Source organism: Halictus rubicundus, chromosome 6 (genome assembly GCF_050948215.1).
Source record: "Halictus rubicundus isolate RS-2024b chromosome 6, iyHalRubi1_principal, whole genome shotgun sequence".
In the NCBI taxonomy this organism is placed as follows: domain Eukaryota; kingdom Metazoa; phylum Arthropoda; class Insecta; order Hymenoptera; family Halictidae; genus Halictus; species Halictus rubicundus.
Window position 1 is genome coordinate 17,055,394 of NC_135154.1, and position 19,405 is coordinate 17,074,798.

General features: G+C 41.7%; 1 protein-coding gene across 5 annotated transcripts in view; it reads right to left on the bottom strand.

The window, feature by feature from the left end:
• Positions 1–15,486, bottom strand: part of Nrx-1 (neurexin 1) — a 479,861-nt gene extending 464,375 nt beyond the window's left edge. For all 5 annotated transcript variants that reach the window (XM_076789038.1, XM_076789039.1, XM_076789037.1 and 2 more), the window contains exon 1: positions 14,028–15,486. In XM_076789038.1, the coding sequence (XP_076645153.1) occupies positions 14,028–14,618 (591 nt within the window). In that variant the 5' untranslated portion in view covers positions 14,619–15,486. The remainder of the gene's footprint in view (positions 1–14,027) is intronic.
• Positions 15,487–19,405: the final 3,919 nt, after the last annotated feature.

The following is a 19,405-nucleotide window of genomic DNA, read 5'->3' on the forward strand; positions in this document are numbered from 1 at the left end:
TCCTGCAACCGGTGCAACTGCGATGCCCGGCTTGTAATTGCATTGGCACGAAATGGCTTTTCATAATGACAAACCGTCGGGCGTCCCCAGCAGCGTCGCGTCGCGTCGCGTCGCGTCGCGTCGAAACTTTCGCAGGAGAGCGCACTAGAATAAGATGCTCGCTGGAGACGCTCTCATTGACTGGCGCGCGGGTTCCTTCCGGTGATGAATTTAATTAACCCTTGCAATTAAGATGGTTCCGCTCGGGCGCAGAGTATTTCGGAATAATAAGAACATATTAAACTTTACTGTGTCCCCCCAACTTTCTCTCTGTCTCTCTCTCTCTTCCTCTTTCTCTCTGTGTTTCGTTAACTTCAACGATTATTCTGAGACGGAGCTCTGTCGTTTCTTATAATAGCAATCTACTACATGGTATTGTACGTCATAGTTCTAATCACTATTGTAAGAGAAACGATGTATGTTTCTGTTTGAAACGATCGAGGTACGCTCTGCGAATTCAATTTTTGTCTTGGAAATTTTATCAACCAAATCTTTAAAATGCATCGTAGAATTTTTTTCAGGATAATTAAAAAGTGCAGAGTAGTTGAAGGCATGATTTCATTGTGAAGAATGCACAGCTTTTTTGCATTCAAATTTTGCTGTTCATTGTGTAAAAATGTTGAGGAAAAGTAATATACAGGGTGTCCCAAAAATGTATAAATGCACATAATAATAAATGCACATCATAATAATAAGAAGCTTGTAAACGTCATAAATATAAAATATAGGTCAAGAAACCGGGATACTTAATTATTCACAGGTTCTAATTAGAATGAATGCCTCATTACATTTTATTAAACTTTCTGCTAGACCGAATTTAACAATTGTACGTGCAAAAGACATACGGACAATACAACACTAGAAAGAAGTGTTTCATCGGGCAATGTAACTGAAATAAAGTACTATTATAAAACAAATGGCACAATAAAATTAGCTTTGCGCGTAGTTAGCAATACACAAAAGTGAAAGTTTCTTTCATGGAACATTGATTTTCAAGAAATAGGCACTGAATGGAAAGACCCCAGGTGTAAAAAGAGTGTCCGATGAATAGAAAGCCTACGCAAAAGTAACTGAACCAGTTTGTTATTGTAGGTCTTATAAATAACAAGCAGGATTCACCGAGTGTTATTAATAATTTACGTTTCTACGTGGGCGTTGATAGTATTATTAACGTCGTACGTCGTGTCATTGACGGTGCGAGAGTGTTATACCCTATTAATGGCGTCTTTAATCACTATACTCAAGAATATCTTGATTGAAAGAAGAAACACCCACTCAATGATATTATAATCAACTGGAAATTAATATACTTCGATAAATTAAATTTTATTCTCGATTCGACATTTTCCATTCTTTAACTGAGAATTCGTGTTACTTAATAAATTGAAATCAAATGGAAATCTTTATATCATTTAACCGAGAATTAATATTATTTCATGAATAGAAATTTATTCCCGAATAAACATTTTTCATTATCGACAGTTAATACTATGACAGTTAATACTATTTGGTGGATTTATTCTCGGCGATATTCTTTTTTACATTGTTGAACTAGAAATGAATATTATTTGATAAATTCGGATTTACGCTGGCTAGACATCTCTCATTGTCGACGAGAATCATCGCTGACAAAAGTGGTCCCGATAATAAGAGATCGAAGCAAAAAGTGTTCGTGTCCAGAGACAATAGGATGAACTTTGTAGAAGTTCATCGATGAAATACCAACAATAACAGGGGAATTAATTATTGAGGTCTATTGTACGGCCTCGGCATTTGACAAACGGTGGAATACTTGAAGTCGTAAAGTTACAGTGATTTCGCGGAACTGCACACCACTATCTTGCTGGAAACAATGCCGCGGTACGTGAAATATGCATCGGTGATGTATGTAATAGCAGCGATTCGAAGAAAATCGCGAGGGAAATAGATTTTATCGAGTTGGTGCGCGCATCGCCGATAATAAAGAAACCGGGATATACATGAGAGCTACACTTCCATTTCAACTGGATAACAAAATCGCAGCCTACGAAAAAATTTGCCATTAAACACTAAAAATCATAATAACTTCCACTCCGATACAATTAATATATGTAAATAACCGATTAACAAAATGTATTCCAAAAATTGTACAATTCTCAAAAATTGCATTCTTAAATGCAAAAATGGGTCGAAGAAGAGGAATAAAATTTCTTTACATGATTCACTTCACTCAAAATAAACAGTAAATAACATTGATAAAATGGTATACGGTAATGTTTTCCAAGTTCATTTCAGCAGAAATGAGTCGAAGAAGAAGATTAAAACATTTTTAAATGATTAACTCGTCAGAAAATAGAAAGTACAGAAAATCGAGGGAAAAGTGTACAGTAATTTTTAATAGTTATTTCGATCTTTCCCATTCAGTGTTACGAAATTAAATTTCTTCTGAGAAACAGAGTAACCTGTTTTATCCAAAACCAAATTCAATATTTTCATATTATTTTGTATGAAGATTGTGTCTGTTAAATTGAAATATGTATTCCATTTATGCGGATTATGTTTTATGCAGGAACGCATTCAAATGTGTAAATTAATTGCTAAAATAGAACGTTCGAGTAACGTGTGAGTGGGACAGGTATACCCAGCCAGCTAAATTTAACAATTAATTAATTAGTTAACAATCGGCAACTGATCGAGCTTACCGTTGAAGTTCACACACTAATGGTGCACGCAATGCACGTCCTATAGTTCTTAGCTCTACCCTTGCTAATGCTTCCATGTACTTATATCACATTTTCGTTCACTTCAGCGGAAGCTTTTAAATGCGCTTGAACTGGAACGATTAATGCAAGAAAGAAAAAAGGTAGCAGCTCTCTCTCAATTGACACATATTTGCGGCTTCTCGACGACAATTTTTTAGAACAAAGGACTACAGACTCGCAGAAACTCGTGTCCCCACTTTTGTGAACCTTAAATCATGATTCTTTCGCGATACGCGGTCCATTATTCAATAAAATGCAAAGCTCGGTATCGAGATCGCTGCAAATAGAAGCTGAAATCTTCTGTCACGGATTTACTCTTCTCCGGCTATTGATAAATGTTACATACGTCGACAATTTTACATTAAAACAATTTTTCAGTGGAAACCTAGCTAAACTGAATTTTGTCGGCAATGTTATTCATCGCATGGTCGAAAAATATATTTTTCATTATAATTTAATCGCCCACTGTCTGAGACAGTTTAATTTAGAATTTTCGTAAATGGTAAATTTAAGTTAGAAAACAGTGGGATTCATATTTGTCAATTTTGGAGTGAAGGAGAATTAAAATTGGGAGATTGGAAATTTGATAAATGGTAATTGGTGGACAGATAAATATTAGAATAAAAGAAAATGAAAATTCGAGTAGGTTTAATAAATAGCAAATTTCCGAATTGAAAGTTGGTAAAAAAAAATGGGTAGTAGAAAGAAGGAAAATTGAAACTCCTGATGTGTAAATTTCCGAACTGAAAGTTATAAATTCATTAAACCCTTCTTTTGGTCGATTCTATGACAGCCTCGCAAAAAAACATTGTTCCACCCAATAAATGTCACTTTAAATTAATATCGTGTCGGACTGGCAGCCGACAATGTTATTTCGATATTATTTATCGGGCCGCTTTAGTAATTCATGCATAAAATTATTCCACGGGCAGTTGATGCAACACAATACCATCCGCGCACGTATGACGATCATTTTATGCCATGAATTGCTAGTTGGATGTTCCGCATAACAGTCCCAAATCCGTAGAAGAAACGCAAACACATTTATCAATCGCTTCAAAGGTAAATTTTGCGCATTCCTCGATACAGGTGCCTGTGCGCGCGCGCGCTATTGATCGACACATAATCTACAAATCCATCCATCATGGTCTACTCGTTGATAGATCGTGGACGCGCTACCCGTTGAAGTGACAGTAATAGTACGAATCAATTACCATTTGAACTTTTAATGCGGAACATATTCATCAGCTAGGTGGAATAATTAATTCCCGCTAATAATGTATTCGTTCTCCATCGCTGAAACGTGTAAAACCGTGTTCCAAAAATAAAATAAAACCCGAAATCCTCCTTGACACACAATTCAATTGATGATCACATCTGAACCATTGTTCTACAGGGTGATTCAAAACTAATGTAATTGGGCGAAAAAATTTCTCATAGATTATGCCGCATATGATTTTAAATATTTTTGTACGTTTCTTCTCACACTCTCTGAAAATAAAATGTGAAATTCGTTTCCAATAAATTGTATGGAAAATATGTTTCATATAATTGCACTAAAGTCGCTTATCTGCGACTGAAGCGGACATTTAGATGGGCCACCCCGTATGTTGGGCCACCCTTGAGATAAATCAACTTGTATCACATTAATTCAATTTAGAAATTGTGTTTATATTTTCTTGGTGTACTAAGACCACAAATACAACATTTAACAGAAGACACAACCTTTAGACTGCAATAATAAAATACGTCAAGTGATAGAATGCTGAAGAAACGCTTCAGAGTAGAACTAATTTCATAATTGTCCACCATTATTTGCCAGATGGGATAACTATCGATCGCGTTGCTCGCACAACGAAAAAACGAGCGATTCGATTGGCTCGAAGAGAAATAATCTGCCGGGTTGGTTCGCGATGATGTAGAACAGGCAAAAGAGTAAAAAGCTGAATATCCATCGGCCGGCATTCAGGAAACGCCCCGTTCAATGGGATTTACGTAGAATCAATTGATCCTGTAGATCACCGGATCCGTCGGCCACAAAAGAGCAGCCTGGATGCTTGTGACCGAGCATTAATTGCGTCGGCGGATCGGCGAAATTAATCAAAGCCGCGGCCGGGAACGCGCGCGCGCTCGCGAGCTCGCTTAATAATTACATCGGCCGGCCGCTAATTGCTGCATCGAAAAATGAAATAAGTTTCGCAAGTATTGGTCGCGATTAACCGGGCCACGATCAATCAACGTCGAAGCGAATACTTATCTTTTCGAGCAACGATATCCTTTCCTCGTCTATTAATCACGCTTATCGTCGTCGTTTTCTTTTTCTTCCCGATACAGCAGCAGGTGCGAGAGAGAGAAACGAAACACAGCCCGCTCAATAACGGCGGATTGAAACTCGAGAAAACATACATAATTGATAGGCCGTTGCAGCCTGTGCGCGCGCTGTATGCATTAACTTATCTCCAGCGCGCGGCTTATCGCCGCCTATCCCGCTACATAATAAACGATCATTACGCAAAATAATAAATTCACCCGCGATACCGATCGAAAAACGCTACGTTTCCTCGTGTACACAAAATTATTCGGGTCCCGTGTAATTAACCCGACGTTTTAGCTTCTGTTAATCGCTGACGACCATAAGTCACCGGATATCTCGCTATCCTCGGGAAAATTGTTGTCGGCGGACCGCGGAGGCTTTTTTACGTTCATAACGATAATGAGAAGATCAAAACGCAAGACCGAAGAAAAAGTTTACAACACTCTTCTATTATTCTCGATTTTATACGATCGTGAGACATTTTTATGACAGAAATACATAAGTGAATAACAAAGCTGCAAATACATTAGAAGAATGTAAGAATGTTGTTACATTGTTTTCGACTTGTTAAAATTATCGAAGAAACACATTCTTGCTGTCGTTTCTTGCGATTGATTTAGAAAATTTTTATTTTGCACACAATTTATTTGGCTACCGCAGTCGAATTATTAAGAGAAGAATTTTTAGATTCCTTATAAATAGATGGTAATACCGAATAAAAACAGATTAACATGTAGTGTACGAGGATTGAAGGTATTTCGAATCAATATTTAAACAATCTAAATATACAGCCTCATAAATTAATCTTTAGGCACTATCCAGCGGATCGATGCATTCCATTGGTCTAGAAATAAATAAATTACTAATTGCATTTGAAATATCGTTCCGCACCAGTATTTTGTGTCCGCTAACGTTTTCCAAGTTCTATCAATCTATTTAATCCAGTTAGTCGACGCTTTATAAGCATTAAATTGAGCGCTTGTAAATCCTAAATTGGCTAGAAATCATTCCAACTTAAAATGCTTTTACAACCAATACAATTTTTCCAGCTAATAAATTTAGACGAGTGGTTCCAAGAATTCAAAGGGTCACAGAATTTGTTCACAAAAATACAAAAGAAATATTGATAATTTTGTTACGTACTCCCACCACTTTGCACGTCGGTCTATCTACTAGTTAACATTGGAACCTACCGCGCACGAGAAGTGGCTAGTACAGTGAATACTCGATATATGTCCAAAGCACGGGTCTAGCCAGGGACATATATCGGCCAGGAGATACTATTCGGTTCATAGCCCTTCGCGGGGTATACCCCACAGTAATGGGGATAGTTCTGGGACTTGTATCAGCTTGCCATTTGGAACAAATATAGAGTAAACACTGTATATATTATTTTATAAAAATAACACGAGTATATGTAGATTTTTTGCGATTTTAAACCACGAGAATTGATGTCGATTATCAGCAAGTTATTAAACTGATTAAAGGAAGAAACAAATTCTGATTTCGTTCCAGTAACTTATTGTTAGTACATAAAATTTTTATTCCGTATAAAGATCCGCAGCTGAATCAATTCTCATGAAGGCGTCTTTGTAATTTCAGTAATTGCAAACTAAAAAGCCGGTCATTTGGCCGACAGTGGTAGGTTTAGTGTTACATAGATTTTCTCGAGATCAGAAGCAATTTTTCCTCGCCACGCTGAAAAATATTGACCCTCCCGGTTCTACACACTAAATTAGGTATGGCGAGGTGTAACGGGGTTGAAATAGCAATCAGCCGATCGATATTCTAGCGATCCAAAAATAAAGCACATCGGGAAGTAAATAAATGGGGCCGGTTTAAAGGCAAAAGCAGTTCATAAGGAGAGAGAGAGAGAGAGAGAGAGAGAGAGAGAGAGAGAGAGAGAGAGAGCGAGTCAACGTGCTTGCGAGACGGTCTAGAAAATGAATAAATCACCGGAAGCGCATTCGACGACGTCGTTGGTCGTCTTGTCGGCGTCACTTTCGAGTCATTGTTCGGCCCTGCGAGTGTATCGGACCATTGTGAAGAGAGCGTTTACGCAGTCGGCGATGTTTCTCGAATTCATTTAACGAACCTATTTATATTCACTGCTATTCCCCCTATCTATTTACCCGATCTATTTAAACGAACGTGTATCCTTACGTGGTCGTTTAAGCGCGATGCAGTTCGCATTAAAGCCGCAATGGCTGCGAAATAGGAGCCAGCCACGTGCAATGGCTCTTTCCGCGGCGGGCATTTATACGAGACATGGAATCACGCTGCTCCTGATACCCCCACAGTGTTCACTCACACGCACGCATGCCACGAGATTATCGGTTCACGTGTGTGCTCGGTGGTTCACCTAATTTCAGCTCATCAAGTGTCCCGTACGTTATTCTTAATACGAAACAATATCAGATCGGAACGCGCGATTAGACTGTGAAGTGCGATTTCGAAAAGAGACGGAAATATTGAAAGAATTTTAATAATTTCTACTTGGTCCTTGTAATTGATGTAAACAATTCTTATTTCGCATAAAGATCCGCAGTGCAATGATTACCTATAGATTTTATGCGTTTGTCACGAAAATGGATAACAAAATTACAAGACCGTGAAAACATTATGTGAACTTGGAAGGGGAAGACAAGTTTTATAATATTTAATTTCTGTTTCTTGTGATTGAGACAAGTTTTCTTTTGCACAAAGATACACTTGTGATAAGTAAACTACTTTTCTTGGGGTTGTATTTATTGAGATTTCAAGATTTTTGCTATTATTTTGCTGTAATAGAAATGTATAATTCCATTTAAAAAATATATTGATCATCCTAAAATCATGACATGAGAAGTTTTATAATATTTAATTTCTGTTTCTTGTGATTGAGACAATTTTTCTTTTGCACAAAGATACACTTGTGATAAGTAAACTACTTTTCTTGGGGTTGTAGTTATTGGGATTTCAAGACTTTTGCTATTATTTTGCTGTAATAGAAATGTATAATTCCATTTAAAAAATATATTGATCATCCTAAAATCATGACATGAGAAGTTTTATAATATTTAATTTCTGTTTCTTGTGATTGAGACAATTTTTCTTTTGCACAAAGATACACTTGTGATAAGTAAACTACTTTTCTTGGGGTTGTAGTTATTGGGATTTCAAGACTTTTGCTATTATTTTGCTGTAATAGAAATGTATAATTCCATTGAAAAAATATATTGATCATCCTAAAATCATGTGACATGAGAAGTTTTATAATATTTAATTTCTGTTTCTTGTGATTGAGACAATTTTTCTTTTGCACAAAGATACACTTGTGATAAGTAAACTAATTTTCTTGGGGTTGTAGTTATTGGGATTTCAAGATTTTTGCTATTATTTTGCTGTAATAGAAATGTATAATTCCATTTAAAAAATATATTGATCATCCTAAAATCATGATAAATGTGGCATTGAGAAAAATTGTTTATTTTCATCTTTTTTTATTGCCAATAACGAGTGGGATATTTTTGATGGTTCAAGTTGGACGGACCATTCTGCGAGTCTCTTTCTCTCTTCCTCGGTTAAGTACATAACAATAATATTAACGTTCTCCGGTCCGCCGCGAATGGTGGAACGCGTTCTCGCGACACCGTTTCAGAATCATCGAAGTTTCGAACTATCGGATTCCTGAGTCACTCCGATAATATTCCTCCTAGAGTTCTGCGAGAGCTCGCGCTCTAATCTGTTGCCTCTGATCATCGTTTCTGTCACGGATGGCAGACGAACACTACCATTTCAAATGCTTATACTACGCTGCGTTTCACGAGAACCCTTTGTTCAAACCTCTGCATCCCGAAAAGTCGATAACAAATCCGACAATATTAAAAGAAATTATATTTATCTTCCCTGAATCGAGTTTATAGTCAGCCACAATACATTTCAACTTTCATGGTCGTGTGCTTCATCGTAGCGACGCCAATGCAGTGTTAGTTTGGCTGAGTTGTAATCGTGACAACCCTAAAATGATTTTTAGACATATATAGTCAAGAATAGTTTCAATTGTTCCGTGAATTTATGTATTTTTATTTATGTAAATTTATGATACTGAGTAGCAGAAGCGAATTATGAAGTGAAACGTTTTGATACCAAGGTGATAATTACATTGTGCGTTCCATCGATGGAAATAGAAAGAAGTTGAAACTAATAATAAATAATCAAGCTTGATATAATAACCAGACCGCGGATCTATACGCAAATAAAAATTATTTGCACCAATCGCAACACACGACAGCCAGATACAATTTTTTTTCATGCTTCAACAATGTTCATAAACCGCAACTGACAAATTCATGCTCTTAAATATTTCAAATCTGTCTACCGCTTTAAATTGCACCTACTCGTTTTCGCCATAAATTAATAAAATTCGCAGTCTAGTAATGAGGAGTGGTACTTTCAGCGTTAAAAAATATCTGTTCCGGAAGTGAATCTGCATCTTTGGATCGCTGGATATTTTTAAAAATTGCTCCAGCATTTTCTTCTGAATTTTGGTTGGAATTTCGGTCGAGTAAACCTCTCAGAAAAATCATTTCATTTTACAGTTTCATTCTCCATCAAGTTTTGAGCGGCGAAGATCATCGATGCGTGGGTTCGGACGGACCGTGGCTGGAATAATTCGTTTGCCGCGAGCGTAACATTGCCGTCTGTAATAACCTGGTCAGAGTATTGTATAATTCAGGGATACGCGGCGTGGCAGAAGTGTATTACGGCGAAACCGGATAACGAAAGCGCAGAAAGGAGGTTCCGTGAAAGGAAATCGGCCATTGTCCCTGCCAACTCCATATTTCTGCGGATGGCCGGATGCCAAAAATGCATCCGCGTTTGTTCGTTATTACGCTGAACCATTCAAATTTTACGAACGACGCTCGTTTGCCACTCGCGAGGCATAACAGACGTATCCGCGGACGATTAGATACGAAGACCGTGAGGGAATCACTGTCTCGTCAAACAGTCAGTCCCCGTTCGCTGCCAACGAATCGTCGAAACGTGATTTCCATCTTCCGCGCTTTTGTTTCAATTAATGTAATATTTCCGTGCGTGGCAGAAAACAATGCTCCGCGGCAGCTGTTCGCTTTTTTTCCCCCAATTAACCCCGCCGCGTTTTTCGCAATTATTATACCGTCTGTTCGATCGACGTATGCGCCATTGTGTCGGAATAAATCTCGAAACAATGCTTCATTAGAGTTAACGTGTTCGATCGAGCATTATTTTAATCGAGCCGCATTCATTTGTCGGCTACAAGAACGAACTTCGTAAAACCTTTTTTGTAAAAATTCTGTCGACAGTAGAGAAAATCATTTGTTTCATTTTTTGGTGCTTACAACGAGAGCAGAGTGGTTGGTATCGGTGTACTCTATGTCGAATTTGTTTCATCGTGCACCGTTCGGGACATTACTACGTTATTATTACGAATTAAATTGGTTCTAAATTGGCATGCAATTATGAGAAGCAACTTATCTGTAATTTGATTAATATACACGAACTGATCGCGATTAATTCATATAAAATTGGCCACGCGCGTTACTCGTTTCCGTGTGCCGGTCGAACCATTACGGTCACAATACAAAATTGTGCTTTTATTCGCATAAACGACCCAATCGAATCGACGATTTATGCGACTGGTTATAATTGGACTGCGTTACGCACTTATTTAGAAAAATCTGACAAAATTAACAACGCTGTTATTTTCTATTTTATTGTTGCTACTCAGACAATTTTTTATCTTACACGAAGGGCCGCAGTGTAAGGATGACATAGTGAGCCGAAACCATATATTTTAAATGTCGAAACAGGCAACAAGACTTTCTCGGCGGGTTAATAAATGCGCACGATAATGACGGGATGAAAAATACAGGTGAGCTTTCGGGTGAAATTGGCTCGGGCGATGATTAAGTACGAAAATGCGTGAAAAATGGAACCGGTAAAAATATACTATGGGACGGGCGAATTCCCGGCCGATTCATTTAAATGTCAAACAACGTTTGTCCCGCGATAGAAATTCGACGTTAATTTCCACGGCCGGGTGGATCCGAAAGAATAACGCGAGAAACAATCCCCGGCGTTTGACTGTGAGCCAGGCAAAGGGAGTGGCGGTAGTAATATCCGCAACGTCGCTCGGATCTATTGTTAAACAAAACTCGGCGTTCAAAGGGGGCGAGAGCCGGAGGAGTAGAATTTTCAACGCGGAAAGGAACAAAACGCTTTTTGATACGTTCCCCCGCATTATAAAATGCCGAAACGGTGTCAGGCACCGTGCGTAACAATACGTCCCCCGCGATGGCTGGCCCAGATTCGCGTGAACGCAAGAAATTCCGGGGCTGAATATCCCTGTGCTTGTTATGAAATTCTTCCCTCAAGCTCCCAGCACACGTACGTACACGTACGTACACGCTCTTGGCAAATTCACTCCTCTTGCTGCATTTTATTGCTTGTAAAAGTGCGAGCAGGGGATGGCTTAATTCGTTTACGAGCAAGGCATTTTTACGGAACCGAGAAAGTGAAAACGTCACGTTTCAAGACCATTCTTATTTGCCCCCTCCCCCCGCCTCGTAGACTACCAAAATTAATCTAATATTTAACGCTGTCGCGCCTACGATTGTGCTGCATCCCGGACTTGAATTCGTGGACCAGTTTTCGAGTCTCCTTTCGACACTTTTACCATTGTTTTTCAGTTTTAGTAGAGAAGTGTGAGAAATGGCACTTTAAAAACGAAGAACAATCGGAATTAAGCAAAAATTCTTTTATCGGAACTTTGTGTAGAGAGTGCTTCTTCAACGGCTTGTTACAAGTAGAAGTGGCGAGTAATAGTCAGACGCACGAGAACGACGTCAATTTGGATGCTTTTTGTTCGTTAAATCGCTTTCAGCAAGTAGAATTGGCAAGTGATGTCCAAACATAACATATTGATGTTTACTTTGTTGTTTTCTATAGATTAAATTGCTTTCAGCAGTTCGAAAAGTCAAACAATAACCGGGCAGAGGAGATTCGTACTTGGTTGTCTGAATTTCACTTATCAAATTGCCCAATAAAGTAGAATGAACACATCATAATCAGACGCGCTAGATTAATACATACGTACTTTGACGGCTTATACAGATAAGCTGCTTTTAGCTAGTAGTGAAGGCGAATAATGGCCAGACACAAGGGACTCACAAATATGCGTCTGTCTTTTCATTATAAAATCGGTTCTAACAAGTAGAAGAAGTGAGGAATAATCAGACACGCTGGGGAATCACAATCAACTCTTGTACACTGTTTAGGTAAATTATTCAATTCTACGAATAATATTTGATGTATGCAAAATAAAAATATTCTGCATCGATTGTATGAAACGGGAAACTTTGACGAATAAAAAATAGTGCCACAATATTCTTAAATATTGTCTTATTCATTTTGCTATAAATGCATAAAATCCTCGATCCAATTATGAATTCACTTTGAACTCAATTGCAGTCTACATGCTGGTAATCATGTTAAACTAATTTATACATTTCCGTAACAGAAGGAACAGAAGGAACAAAGAGTTTTTGTCAGCAAGTTGCACTGAATATTACACGCACGTCACAAAGTGTGGTTCTGAATGGAATGTGCAATAAACAGCCTTCACAAAGAAAAATTCAACTTTTCCTCGCTGCTCGTATGTTCTGAGTCAACGGTGCTAATATTGCCAACGCGAAAAAAGGGCACGCGATTTAATATATTCAAAAGAATCGTGCATATTCATTTCGCGAGGGGTGAGTATAGAGTGGACGAGTCTATCACCCTGTTGCACCCAGCTTGCGCTAGCTGAGTCAGGAAGATAATCCACCCCCCAAGAAACTCTTTCCGGCGATCCGTGAATTGCGTGTACGATCGAGCGTCATAAAAACCAGGCTTCTCCCTTCCGAAAATCACATACACGTACAGAACGCTAAAAATAAACCTATCTACCCGGGGGTGACGCCACGCCACTTTATCGTTTTCCGTCGATTGGCTATTTCCCACCATTTCGTGGTGTGTTATTCGACGTACAAATTTGTTCGTCGAACAAACCCGCCGGACAACAATACCCGATTTACGATCCCTCGCTTCAATGGACAGAATGACCTAGACATGATTTTCTTAACCCTTATACACATGTTTTCCTGTTTTAACACTAGATTTACGGGATTCTAATATTTTTAATTCGCGAATATTGAGATTGCAAACATGGATCCACGAGGGATTATTTAACAAATTGATTTCCCTAGGTATATATCATTAAAAAAATGGCTACAGATTATGATAAATAGTCATTTTTAGTGCTCCGTAAACCTAGTGTTAAAGAAAGGGGTAGGTCCTTCACGTTCAATTCTTATTTTTATCTTATCTCATCTTTGTACAGTTCTTCACCCCTCAAAAAACATTTGCATTGCCTACCCTTTCGTTATATTGACTTTTCACGAATGCGTTAGTTTCGCGCCAGGAGAGAAATTCAACTGGGAGAACAAAAGGATGGAAATCGGTATTGTTAAAACATCCATTGGATTTGTTTCTACGTACTTGCATCTCTACAAAAATACCAGGAATAAGTTCACCGAGTTGAACATTCGAGCAGACTGCTGCCAAAATTCTGAAAAAACTTGACGTTCATTCTGGCGTTGATTCGACTGAGGTTCCGCGCATTGAAAATGTTATCACGGAAAATACCTCTAGCTGGTATGCAGGACCACTTTCGTTAACAATTTTCGCCGTTGTGTCTACCATTCCTAATTTTTCTACAGTGTTTCTGTAAGTGTTCTACAGTGTTTTCTACTGTGTTTTAATCTGTAAAACGACGAATTGTTTCTTGATTGAACATGAATTGAGACGAACTCTTTCCCCAGCAGAGCCTAATCAGAAGGACCCCCGAAAATCCAGCTTCGTCAGCCACCTACCTTGGCATCCCGGCTCTTCATCTCCTGCCTCTTGGGCACCGAGCTCTCCCCATCGGCGTACACAAGATTCCTGATGAACCCGTTGAACCTGGGCTCGAAGATCACGCTGGGCAACGCGAGCAACGTGAGCTTGCTATTATACCAGCTGGGCATGCCGCCCACATACACGTCCGAGTTCCCATTCAACTTCCCGAACTCGAACTCTTTTCCCCTGGAGGTGGACACCGCGCTGACACCGTCCACGGTGAGCGTGGTGTTCTCGTTACACCTGGTGATCTGCACCTTGTGCCAGTGTCCGTCGCCTAGGTCATGGCCGACGGTGACGATCTGCGCACCACCGCCAAGGTTGTACCTGAGCCTGAGCGCGCTCTCGACCAGTTTCACCTCGAAGAAGTCGTAAGTTCCACCATCGTCCGTGTAGAGCAGGAGCCCGTTGCCCTGCTCGGTTTTGAACTCAAACTCAAGGGTACCATTCAAACCGGCGTTCCACTTGCGGAACTGCGCGTAGCTGGTCGCCGATCCTTCGAGGACGAAGGACAGGGCCACCTGGCCGAGCAACACCACCAGCAGAGGCAGGATCGGGGAATGCATGGTTCGCTCGGTTCGGATCACTGCTAAATCCTGCGCATCAGATTGTCCAACGACGCGATCAACACCGGCAGAGCAGTTCACTCTCGGCTGTGGAGGTGTTGTCCAGGTCCTCCTATTCCGTCACATCACACCCGTGTTCGATCCCCGGGAATCACTGGATCGTCTCGATCATCTGCCTCTCCTAGCCTTCCGAGCTAGTGTCCCTACTCGACCTAGCTCCCCGTTGCGTACCCCCGCTCTACTATGTAGCCAGCCACGTTGTGCCGGCTACGGTCGCACGTGAGCACGCACGCGCGCAACGTCTCCGCTGCGTGCGTAGACGACGACTATGGAAAGAGAGAGTGACTCTCCTCTCGCGCTTCTCCGGGGAATCGGATTTTGTCCGTCTCCCCTCTGCCAGAATCAGGAACACCTATATCCCGATCGAAAGAACCACGGCCGAACTTGACGATCAGAAAAATCGATCGACAACAAGCTTCCTCGACGAGGTGGCTGGACAACACGTGACACACCTCGCACACCGTTCCCCCTGTTATGCGATCGGACCCGTAGACCTAGAGTATCACTGCACAAGCACGGTACACGCGGACTCGATCCTCCTCGCACTGCTCGGTCGACGAACTCACTCAAACTAATAGCTGGCTGATCTAACAGCAAACTGGAGACATTGACGATCGACAGATTAACGCGATTTCTGATCTTCTTTCCAAGACGTTCAGCTCGGAACGCTGTCGTGTATCATTCTTAGTCGCAGAGCTTTCTTCCGAGATGTTCGAGGGTAGCAAGAAACACTAATGACCAATCTCACGATTTCTGAGGCTTTCAAGGTGATCGAGGTCAGCGAGAGACACCGATGTTCGATTGGACAATTTCAGCCTTGGAACACTAATTGATGATTTTTTGATTTCTGGTCGACCTTCCAAGGTGTTCAAGGGTAGCGAAAGACTTGGATATTAAGTTAAGATTGTTGAAGGGTCGACAAAGCGAAGAATGCGTTTGTTGCGCTACCGTCACGTTCCGGCGAGGGACTTTAGCGGCGACCTAACCTGAGGCACCTCGAGGCGCCTCGTACCACGTCGGTGACACACTTTCTCCGTCTGTTCCGGCGATGTCGTCGTCTCCTCGAGTGTCTCCCCGAACCCTCTCTCTCTCTCTCTCTCTATCTCTGTTCCTCTTCCGCTGTTTCTCGATCCCCCGCAGCGATCCGTGAAGAGCCCACTCTCCGATTGCGGGTTAGCTGGATCCCGTGAGGGTCGCCAGCAGCCCCGGCGATAGAGGCTGTACTCGCGGCCTCCTCTGGTCCCTCATAAATTCGTCGTGAGGATCATCGGCGAGTTGTCTCGCTGGATGGAGAGCAGCTCCGACGAGCGGCACGACCTCGACCTCCTAATACACGGTGACACGGGGAGCACTTTCACCACGCACGGTACGCGATCGACTCGCGTTTCTTCCCTTCCCCGATCGCTGTTGTATACACCAACAGAGAGAGAGGCGCGTGTACGTGAGCCTGCGTGCGTGCGTGCGCGCGTGTATGTCTCTCTCTCTCTCTCTCGCTCGCTCTGTCTCTGTTTGAGAGAGGAACGGGACGAAACGGTGTTTCGAGCACGCGAACCCTCGCAGCACGACACCACCGAAGAGGACGCCTGGCTGCCGCGACGGAGAGAAGCTCTCTCTCTCTCTCTCTCTCTCCGGGCTGTCCTCTTTCGGGAGGAAGAGGGCTGGCACCAGTGCACACGTTCGAACAGACAGACGACGCTCTACCGTTATGGCGCGTGCACACGACGCAAGAAACCCCAGCCCGGTGTTGGAGGACGTCGTCGACGGATTTCGTCGAACAACGGCACACGCGCTGGTGCGGTTCGCGTACAGCTCTGAACAGCACCGAAAAGAGGTTACTCCGCGTCGTCCATCCAGCGTACGTTTATTTCGCGATCGATCCGCCTCTCTAGGCTCGGCGTACGCCCCATTTTTTCAACCGACTCTCTCTCTGTCGAATTCCACTTGCACCTGAACTGCCGAGCAGCAGCCACCCGCGTCAACAACCGCGCGCGACACCGTCAGGCTAGCTGCTGCTGCTGCTGCTGCTGCTGTTGCTTGAAGAAGACGACGAGAACGACGATTGTATTTCTTTCCCCGGTGGACGCGCACCGTGTTGTAACAACCCACACCGGTTATGCGAGAGACTGTCTCTGTGGCGACGTCCTGTCCTGGGAAACGCAGCAGCGTGTGTCCGTTAACCGATTCCAGAGGTGGATCAACCCTCTCGACGGCTCCCGGCTTGATACTGGCCTGGCCGGAGGAGAACACTCGGTCGAGACGGTCGGTCCGCTGGCCGACAACGTTCGTGCGACGCCCCCGGCACGACGCCGACGCCGACGCCTCGCGCCGTTTCCAAGCGCAAGCGCTATCCTCGGTATACTTCGACGGGAACGAACGCTGCCGCGCCGCGGACGGCGAAGAGGGAACGGGAACGCTGATAGTCGAACGATTCGGAGGGAACGGCGCCGACTAGATAACCCGACCAGTCTCTCTCTCTCTCTCTCTCTCTCTCTCTCTCTCTCTCTCTTTCTGTCTCGCTCTGGCTCGCGACTGGAAACAGAATGCGGACCGTGGTCGACGCTCGCGAGATTGCACGAGAGGAACTCGCCGAGGGTGTACGCGGACCGCGTGGTCATCGCGCCGAAATATTGCTAGCGTAGATCGATGATCGAGTGGACTGACGTTCAGCTCTGACGATTCTTTCGGATCTCCAGCGGACGTGAACTCTCGAACCCCTTTGGCTGAGAATTTTGATTCTGCTCCGGGTTCATTGGGTGGTGTACCGCTTGATTTTAGATTGAAGTATATTAGGAAGGTTTGAAAATATCGGGGCGTTATTTTCAAACGGTTAAAATTATTTGCGTAAGAAATAAATTTTTGTTTTGATTCATTTCCTTGCAAATTGTGCGTAAACATTTTATTTCGCAGAAAGAACCGCCGTCTAGTGATAAGACACGGGAGAATGATATTTATTTGTATCCTTCTCTAGTTATTAAACTGCTTCCATCAGCAGAATAAACAAATCGTAGCAAGTAAAGCAATGTATATTGAAGAATGTAGTGGCAATAATTTTGTGAGATTTTGAGGTATATAGTGTAACACATTGAAAAATGTAATGCGAGTACACACTATAACAAATTATCCGGCATAACGTGAATGTATTGTAACATATTGAACATTAGAGCAGATATCGTAATACAGTGAATTCTTGATATATGTCAACAACACGCGTCATGTATCGTCCAGGAGACATAACCGAGCTGTGTTATGTTTACACTACTCGGCGTCCGAGGCATCTTAGGTATACCCCGCGGTAGTGGGGATAATTCCGCGACGTTTATCATCCAGGCCTTGACCACATATACAGGGTCATCCGTTTTTAAACGGCCAAACGTCAACCAGCTATAGAGGACCCCAAATGAAACAACTTTCACCCCTAACACTTTTTTTGATTCGGTCTTGATTTTTAGATAATTGCAAAAACCCGTCATTTTTTGCGTTCACCTAAAATTAAATATATTAGGACTGCAATTATGTATCTTGATGATTTTTCCTTTGTTTGGTTTAAAATAAATAGGGGCATATTTTTTATTAAGTCAACTTTTTTGTATGGCCTTTGGATCTTGGTTTTTTTGACATGGGGCACGCCGTGGAGACTGAATGAAATAACTTCGAATCAAAAAAAGTGTTAGGGGTGAAAGTTGTTCCATTTGGGGTCCTCTATAGCTGCTTGACGTTTGGCCGTTTAAAAACGGATGACCCTGTATAGAGAAATCACTGTATATTAATAATTGTGATCTAAGTACGTTATGAGATATATCGGGTAAACATTCTAGTTGAAATTGAGATTAATCCTAGAGCTAGTGGCCATTGTCCGTCGCCGGATCGTAATACGCCAATAGAATCATAAAGTTTTCACTTTAGGGGAAAGTTCGTGAAAGTTTCTCCCCGCAGAGTGCCGATTTATGGTGCAAAGAACTAAAAATTCTAAGTACACCACTAATGCAGCTCGAAGTATGTTTAAAATTTATTGCGCCCGTTGTTCCGCTGTATCGACTTCTCGAGTGTATCCGAGAGAGAGAGAGAGAGATAGAGAGAGAGAGAGAGAGAGAGAGAGAGAGTGTTCTGATGCGTCGATGCCGGGCGTGCCTTAAATTCCTCTTTGCCGATATCGAGCTCAGAATACCTTGTATTCTGATCTCTGTCGCGGGAACTACCGTAACGTAAATTCTGGGTTTTGCCCGAAGGTTCTTCAAACTCTCCCGGAGGAGAAAGATCGGCCACAATAAAAACGTTATCGATACACGAAACTGCGACGTGACATTTTAAACGCATTCTTCCCCGAACGACGTACATACTATCTCGGGAAACCAATCGTCCGATATACTCGAAACTCTGCAAACACACTCTCCGCGTGTCTCTTTATCGTTTAAACAACTCGGAATCCGAGCCTCTCCATTCCGCCCATTTTTATATCTTTCATATCTTCTTCATATTCCTTAATGGAAATATCAATTTCGAGACTTCAATATTATCTTTCAGGCGAGATCAAAGATTTAGAATGCTCGAACGAGTTAAGATTTTTTATGATCGGTTGAAGATATTATTACAGATTTTATTGCAATGACTATGTTACTATGTTCGTATGAGCGTGTCAGCTACGGAAACCACCTCTCCATGCATCTCCTTCAAATTGCTATAACTTCGGATCGAATCAGTACATCAGCTTGGAAAAAATACTGTTTATT